General features: G+C 35.7%; 1 protein-coding gene across 1 annotated transcript; it reads right to left on the bottom strand.

The window, feature by feature from the left end:
- Positions 1–1022: 1022 nt before the first annotated feature.
- On the bottom strand, positions 1023–1743 carry LOC100973880 (olfactory receptor 8B3-like). The gene has a single exon (XM_008973359.4). The coding sequence runs from the start codon at positions 1593–1595 to the stop codon at positions 1023–1025; it is 573 nt and encodes a 190-aa protein (XP_008971607.4). The 5' UTR covers positions 1596–1743.
- Between the last annotated feature and the right edge of the window lie 7580 nt (positions 1744–9323).

Raw genomic sequence — 9323 nt, forward strand, 5'->3', positions numbered from 1 at the left:
AGAATCATCCAGTTGTTTTTCTAAACAAAAGATAAAGCAGCAACAACTTGGAGAAAGATTTATGTATCATCCAAAGAGAAAGCACATTCAAATTTTAAAATAGAAATATTTTTCATACTCATATTTTTGGAAATAAAAATAATAAAATGAAGTAGACCAAAAGCATACTTGAGAGAGTAGTAGACTTGAAATTAGGAATAAATAGTATATTCTAGACTTTTTTATTATGAAACTCTGTAAATTTGTAAATTTAAGTAAGTTATTAACTTCTCTGAGCATCGGTATCGTCTCCATACAATAAATACATATTAGCAATTGAGTTTGTGCTGTTTGGGTATACAAAGGTAAATAAGAAATATCTACCAAAAGAAGGTAAATGCATGGTATGCAGCTGCAAAACAGGTTATATTGGATGATCATTATGGAGCCTTTTATATCTGTGACACTGGCTTTTGAAGGGAACACATTCCTGCCATTGGATGATGTACAAGCAGAAGTAAAACAAAATTATCTGATTCAAGCTTCCAGTGGGATATTATGAGTAGAAAATAAGAAACCCCACACCAATGAATTAAATTCTCATATGTACCCTGAAAATACATACATCTATTATGTACCAATACAATAATAACATTTTTAAAAAGAAAACCCACACCCAATGAGTGATGAGTGGCACAGTGTCACCCTAGTTCTACTTTACCTGATTCTTTGCATAACAATTCGTCTTTCGCCAGAAGAGAAAGGAAGTCCATAATGGAAAAGAAAAAACATAGAAATAAATTTCTTCCTTAATGTTATTCCTAAACTGAAAACATGGTGAAAAGATTTTTTTTAATAGTGAAAATTATAGAGAAAAGAAGAAATCTATTCCAAAAAAAATTATAATCAATTTAAAGAAGACTCAGTTTTTTTTACCATGGTAAAAAGAAATAGGATAAGAAGGCTGCTACTATAATATTATAATTAAACAAACAGAATATCCCTGTCTTGTGACTATACACACAGACACATACTATTACTTATCAAAGTTTCCTACTACTCAGGGCCTTTCTTAGGGCAAATTTAACATCTTTGTTCCTCAGGCTGTAGATTAAGGGGTTCAACATGGGAACCACATTTGTATAAAAGACAGAAGATAATTTTCTCTTATCCATGGACCCAGCAGAAGATGGGTTGAGATACATAAATGCACCTGATCCAAAGAACAGAGAAACAGCAATTATATGGGAACTGCAAGTGCTGAAAGCTTTGGACCTGCCCTCCTTGGAACTGATATGGAGGATGCTGGAGAGGATGAAACCATAAGAGATAAAGATGGTAACAGTGGGCACAATGATGTTGATGCCAACCACAGTGAAAACCACCAGCTCATTGATGTAGGTGCTGGTGCAGGAGAGCTGGAGCAGAGGGAGGATGTCACAGAAGTAGTGATCGATGGTGTTCGCATCACAGAAAGTCAGTCTCAGCATGCATCCAGTGTGGGCCATGGCACCAGAAAAGGCCATCAAATAGGAACCAAACATAAGGCTGGAGCACACTGTAGGAGACATGGCAATGTGATACAGAAGTGGGTTACAGATGGCCACAGCGCTCATACACCATTGACGTCAGCACATAACATTCAGAAATGACAAAAAAAAAACAGAAAAAGAAAAGTTGGGTCATGCACCCCTTGAAGGAGATAATATTCTTCTCTGAAATAAAGCTCATTAGCATTTTGGGTGTAAACACAGAAGAATAACAGAGATCTATGAAGGACAAGTTAAAGAGGAAGAAGTACATGGGGGTATGAAGGTGTGAGTTCAGCCCAATTAGAGTTACCAAGCCCAAGTTTCCCAACAGAGTGACCACATAGATTACTAGAAACAGGAAGAACAGAGGGGATTGGAGATCTGGCTGATGTGTTAATCCCACCAGAATGAATTCAGTCACGAAAGAGCCATTTCCAGGTGCCATTCTTCTTTAAGGGAATCTCTGGAAACAGGGGAAAAAAACAAACGGTTGCATTAGAGGACAACCCAGCTCTTTCCACAATGGGTCTGCCTGAGATTAGCCTAACCTGTACCCACAGAATCTGCCTTTACAGAACACCGCCAATTAACCCTAGAGAGTGAAGGCCAGTGCTGCCATATACAAACATGACTGCTGGAAATAAGGGATAAGGGAGATGGATGGACCAGGACAGAATCGTTTTTTTCCCGTCTCATCATTTCTTCATTCATTTGAGCCCTCCCCTCACAAGTAAAATTGGAGGCAGAAGCCTAAGCGACCGACATTGGCCTCTAATGAAATTAGTCGGATGCAGTGAAAACCAAAACATTGTTTCCAATCCACTAGTAGAGGACCAGAGTCTAGGAGAGGTTACATTACTGTCCCAAGTCACAGTGAAAAAGTTATAAATCTAGGACAGAGAGGGCTCTGTCCATGGAAAGGGAACTTACTCAGTAAATACTGCAACCATTGAGCTTACTAGTGTCCCTGAACATTCTCTGCTCCCCCTTCAAACACATTCTCCAATTTCATTTGAGTTTCAGGATTGCTCAAAATGAGGGGAAATGGTGGATTTTAGATCCCTGGACTTCCATCTCAATAAAAGAAAACACTAATGTAAATAGAATTCAGAAACTCACCATTCTTAGTCCGGAATACCTTGATGCTTCTTTCACTTTCTTATTTCCCTGTGATTCTGGAAAAGTAATTTCGGGTGTCCAGGTATTTGTTCCTTTGATTCTAAGAATATACAGTCCAGACTTAATTTCTTGTATGTCTTTATGTGTGATTATGACTTTGATTCCCCTCAAGCAGTAGAGAAAAAATGAAGTCTTGATTACTACCCGTTTAGTCACTTGCTAAGACATAGTAGGTTTAATATTAGTTTAATGATATAATGTGCTTGGTTATAAAAAGGGTAGAAGCTTACTCAGCCCCCTCCCCAGGGAACAGATTCTGGCTGTAATAGAAAATAACGGAACTGTATTTACACCCTGCATCATGATCTGTCTTTACTTCCTTAGGGATTCAATATTTTTACTCTAGTTTTCCCTTCCCTCTAGGGCTCCTACATAATGCAAAGCAGAGCCAGAAATAAACTCCCACATCCCCACCACCTTGATCTCTGAAGGGAAATCATTGTTTTGGTTTTTTTCTGTCTTTCTTCCTTCATGCTGAGCGGAAATTTCCCATAAGGTCTACTTTGAGACTTCGTGTTTTTATGTAAAAATTTTGAAGGACCATAGTAACTCACTTCAGGTATTGTCTCTCCTAGGACATCACCAAAATAACTTTGAATGGCTTACATCACTTCTAAAGAAGGTTTTTACTTTCTCAGGTTTATAGTTTCTGAAATAGGGATACTAATAATGATATCTCATTCACTGGGTGGTGGCAATTAAATGAAATAAGTACAATGGTAAAAACAGCCCCTGGCACATGACAAATAATCAGTAAATATCAACTATTATTATTTGTGTTCTCATAACTTCTGGCAGATTCTCCATCAGGATTTTTCCCCTTGAATTTTTGTTTTCCTCTAAAAACTATAAGTTCTGTAAAGACAAAGATCACTTCAGACTTGTTTACTACTTTGCTTCTAATGCTAAGTACAGAGAAGAGTACATAGCAGCCCCTCTTTAAAATTATGAAAAGTATGTTATCTGGCTGAAAGTCTTCAGAATAGAATTTCCATGGTTCTCAGATGCTTAGAGGCTACAAACACAATGACCTCCATGCCTTTCTCTCAGCCACCTCACAAGTTCAGACACTCCGTAGGTTTTAACGGAACTGTGCTATTGAATTGTAGTAGCTTCTAACTGTTATTCTAGCATTTTTCCACATAGTTCCTCTTGTTTAGCCACCTATTCTGTTGCTAAAATAAGCTCTGGAAGTGCAGCTCTGCCTTCCCTAGTTTTAGAACTTCCAGTGGCTCTCCATTACCCACTGAACAATTGAAGCTGTATAATAAAAGTGTAAGTTTCAAAACTATTATTCAGTCTCAGTTAAAATTAGCAAGGAAATTGAGTCAGACAGATTATAGCTGATGAGAAGCCATGAAAGAACTATTCTGATTAAAGGAAGTATTTTGAGCACGTTTGATATTGTGTAATTTCTTATTTTTCTCAACAAATATGGGAAAAAGGATATTGGACAATGTTTATGTTTCAGAGTCTGTAAGAGTGTACAAAAAAACAAAAAACACTAGCCAGGGGAGATTACATTTAAAATTTAAGTTTAAATCTTCACAAGCTCTCCTTCTCATCATAATAAATTATAGTGTTTTCTCTTCAATGTTTACCTAAAACAATTAAGAATGTACTCCAAGGTGTTCATCTGTAAAAATTATATGTTTTATTTACTTTCCAAGAAATGTAACTTTCAACCCACATTATCAGTTAGAAAAAAATTGGCTTCAAATTACAGAATCTCTTTAAAATAGGAGCTCGTTTCATTCACATAACAATAAATCTAGAGGCAGAGTGTCCCAGTGTTGATTCAGCAACTAAACCCTCTCATCAAAGACCCATCCTCATTCATTCCACTGTCCTCAGTCTGCTGACCTTATTCCTCGGGGTTTTCATTTTATGTTCACAAAACATCTGTTATAGCTCCAAGAATCACCTGTATCCAAAGAAGAAAGCAAGAAAACAATGCAGAATAACTCTCCTCACATATCCCTCTCTTTTTATTCGGAGGTAAGTCTTCTCCAGAAGCCTAAAAATGACTTCCCTCTATGTCTTATCAGTCAGAAATAAAACACACAGCCAACCTCATTGCAGGGAGAACTGTCAAATGATTATCTCTTATTTTTAGCCACTATCATGAGAGAAATTTTGTGGCATTAGAAGGGAAGGAACAATGTCTACTATAGGGCAGGACACCAACATCTTCTACCTCAGTGAAGCTTGTGAAAGATGTTCATAATAGGAAATTGTGTTTATTCAATTTAACTGTAGAGTATACTTGTTATTTGTTAAGTGAGTTACTCTCTGAAGCTTTAAATCAAATCAGCTGCCCTAGCATATTCAAACAATTATAAAAACATATATGTGAAATATATGTATACATTGAGTTCATATTTACACACACAGTCCTTATGTAATTAAAAGAAAAAGGAAATCATTGTATATTTATAGAGGGTTTTTTATTAGCCAAAAAGCCACAGACTCTCTGAATGTTTTCAAACTCCTCAAAATAAGGGTCATTCCCAAAAGACATTATCAAGAAAGTGAAAAATCCCACAGAATGGGAGAAATATTTGCAAATTATATAATCTTAAAAGACCTAGTATGCAGAATGCCTAAATAACACTTAAAACTCAATAATAAAAAGATAAAACACTCAATTTTGAAATGGGCAAATGATTTGAATAGACATTTCAAAGAATATACACAAATGGCCAATAAGTACATCAAAAGATGTTCAATATCATTAGTAATTAGGGAAATTCAAATCAAAACCACAGTAAAATATTACCTCACACACACAAAGATGGCTATAATTTTTTAAAAATAATAAAACCACGTGTTGGTAAGGATGTGAAGAACTGAAACCTTTGTACACTCCCGGTGGCAATGCCAACTGACTGCAACCACTTTGGAAAATGGTCATGCAGTTTCTCAAAAGGTTAAACAGAATTACTGTTTCACTCAGAAATTTCTCTCTTAGTTATATACATCAGAGAAATAAAAAACATACATTCGCATAAAACCTTATATATGAATATTTATAGCACCATTGTTTTATAATTGTCAAAATGTAGGAAAAAACACCAAATATCTACCAACTAGTAATTTGGTAAATAAAACGTGGTATATTCACACAATGGAATATTATTCTGCAAAGAAAAAGAGTGGGTAGTGGTGAATGAATGAAGTATCCTTACAAGTTAAAGCATGATACAGCTTGAAAATATATTAAATGAGAAAAAGTAGTCACAAAGACCACATATTTTATTATTTATTTTATAAGAAAGATCCAGACCAAAAAAAAAGGCTATTAACATATTTTGACACATTAACATATTTTGAATGGACAAGTGTAACGGTTCAGGTATAGGAATGAAAAGGAGGTGAATCAAAGGGGCACAGGAAAATTCTGAGGGAAATACCTGTGACAATATATGTAGCTATCTAATCTCCTCTAGGTATTTTCTGTCCTGTGTACATTATTTACATGATTCTGTATAATGTTAAAGTCTACCAAATATGTAATGGAAAGAGACTTACAAAAACTCACAAAACTGAAATATATAGCACCTCACTTTCTTAATGCTAAATATACAAATATTTCTTCGGCTATCATCAAAAGTTGAACTATATAGTGAGTGCACCCAGTCCACTGGTCCTAAATTGGACTAAGCTATTTAACAACTTAACTATCTCATATTGTTGGATTAGGTGTTTGAGACCTAAACAATCACTTGGGGGAAAATGCAGTGAAAAATACTTAATAAAAATGTCTGGCAATGCTTTATGAACTTGGTAGTGATTACATTGACTGCTTTCATTGTTCATTTAATTATAAATGAATATTTTGTGAACTTTTCAATGCATATGATAAATTTGTTGATAAAATAAGGAAACAGAGTCTTTTCAATATGTACCACATTAATGTAAATTATTTAAAACCCAAAATACACTTAAAATCAGAATTGTGATGTTTTATTTTTATTAGATAACATTTTCAAATAAAATATCTTCATAATAATCAACAAAAATTGGTGCTTGCTCCTGGAAAGTAATTTTTTCTATCAGGTTTTGTGAATAAAACAACTACTTGTAATTACTGCATGACAATTCTTAGTAATTATAACTAACAAATATTTACAATCACCACCAACAACAAATTTGAATGTAAAAGTAACAGAATTTAAAATTGTTTTGGAAAAATCAGCCAAATATTTAAAATTGAAATCCCATTCAAATAATGCAAATGGTCTTTTCTTTGATTGACAAATTTTATTTTGAAGCAGTTTGGAACCAAGTTCACTTTTTTACTTAATATTTCCAAATAACAAAGATACCCTAATTTGCAGTAAACTTGTGCATTTTTAGACCAGTCATGCTAACAGATGATACTAACAGAATATATCAGCTGGAAATGGGCAGAAGTATCTGATCTGGGAACAGAGAGACCAGACCACAGACAGTAGCACTTACTTCTTGGGCACTGTACTTCTTGGGCACCTGAAAACCCCGTCAGCAAACCCATGGGCCTCTTGTTCACAATAAGCTGTGTCCCCCTCTGCATGTGACAGCTGTAGCTGGTATCCAGGGGTGAAGCATCTCTTTGGTTGGGATTTTAAAGTGGAGCAATGAGTGCTATCTTGTCTCACTGCTCTTGCTCCTGCCAAAGACATGCTGTGCTGTCACATCATACTTCTTTACTCTTGACCACCCAGGAGCCCTTCCCAAGCTAAATCTGCCAAAGCAACCAAACTGAAATTCCCAACCTGGCTATCCTAGGCTCAGTACCTTAACCTCAAACCCCTTTTGCCATTCTATCTGCTGTGCAGTAGTTAGAAAGCTCTGTCCCAATCTATTTTCATAAAGGAGAAAGAATGAGATGTTTGGAAAGAAGTACCTCAAAACCTTTTCATTAATAAGTCAGCCTTGCTGCTATGTCAAATCCAGGACCTGATAACATTTCAATTCCTTCGGGTGATGAAGTGAACTTGGTTGGTCAATAGGCACCATTTCATGAACCTCAAAATATAATTTCTAACTTAACGTTTTTCCTGAAAGTTAAACCTTGGGATATTGCCATTTTAAGTTAATGCAATATAATCTGTGTTTAAAATATATGTAATTAATATAATTAAGCTTTTATGTAAAAAAGATTTTATGTGTCTTTAACATATGTTAGTATGTTTTTCCAGTTTGAATTGTGTGCATGGAGAAACTGTGATACAACAAATAAGAAACAAGTATTTGACAATAGCTATATCTTTACCAAATTACACATACAAAGCTTGTAAACATTCAATAATTGTAAAATAAGCTTATACATTCGAATGTTATTTTATGTCTAATTTTCTCATTACATTAATTTTTTTTTTTGAGATGGAGTTTCGCTCTTGTTGCCCAGGCTGGAGTGCAACGGAGCCGTCTCAACTCACCACAACCGCTGCCTCCCAGGTTCAAGTGATTCTCCTGCCTCAGCCTCCTGAGTAGCTGGGATTACAGGCATGCACCACCACCCTCGGCTAATTTTGTATTTTTAGTAGAGACGGGGTTTCTCCATGTCAGTCAGGCTGGTCTTGAACGCCTGACCTCAGGTGATCCTCCCACTTCGGCCTCCCAAAATGCTGGGATTACAGGCATGAGCCACCGCGCCTGGCCTCATTACATTAATTTTAAAAGATAATAGGCTTTAATTTAAACGTTAGTTATAAATATTATTAGAAGTGGTTTTAATTTAAAAAATAAATTACACTTGCCAGGTCAACACAAGAAATTCAACCTGTAAAATAAGCCTGTTGACTTCACAGAACTAAGTCAAGCTAGTTGCTGATTCATTTTCCATGAAGGAGTGCTGGAGACTACAATACAGTACTCAGATCACAATGTATATTCTATGCCTGCAATTCACATTTTACTTTTTTGTTAAGTACTGGGTGGTTATAGACATGAATTTTATACACCTTTTTCTATGTCATTAAAACGTGAACTTCTAAAATATGTGCTTTAGAGCAAAATCCAAACCAAACAGTTTTAAGGTTTCTCTTTAACCAAGCACTATAATGAATGTAGGCACAAGAAAGGTAGAAGCAAATACAGACATTCAGACTCTGCTTCAGGAATAAAAGTTTTAAACAAAATTAAGTAAGATAAATATCATAATGAATATAAAAACTTGACTCTTCACTCTAACACCAATAATTTTAATCACATAGAAGTAAAGTACTTAGCCAGCAATATCATCTTCTAAGGCTATTCTCACAAAATGTTTTAGAACTTTTCAAAAATTATGGTATCTTTGTATAAACATAAAAATTACAATGATAATTAATCATGTCCCCTACCTATGATATATCCTTTGAGGGGCATCTTGCCCTAAGTTCATTCACAGTAGTAATGATGCAGGATTTTTCTCAGCCACTTTGCCAACTGGGGACTTCCATGGCCTGTGACACCCCCTACCCCCTGCCAGGGCCTTGCTCAGCCTGTGTCCTGCTGCTAGAGGCACCCCACCCACTCAGCCTGCCTGTCTTATAGATTGTACCCACATTCAGCAGTTCCTGAGCTCTTGTCCTGTGTCCAAGAAGAACGAGGTTACACTGACAATTCAAAGGGTGAGGATGGGCAGAGAAGAATTTTACTGAGTGA

This window comes from Pan paniscus, chromosome 9 (genome assembly GCF_029289425.2).
Source record: "Pan paniscus chromosome 9, NHGRI_mPanPan1-v2.0_pri, whole genome shotgun sequence".
NCBI classification, from domain to species: domain Eukaryota; kingdom Metazoa; phylum Chordata; class Mammalia; order Primates; family Hominidae; genus Pan; species Pan paniscus.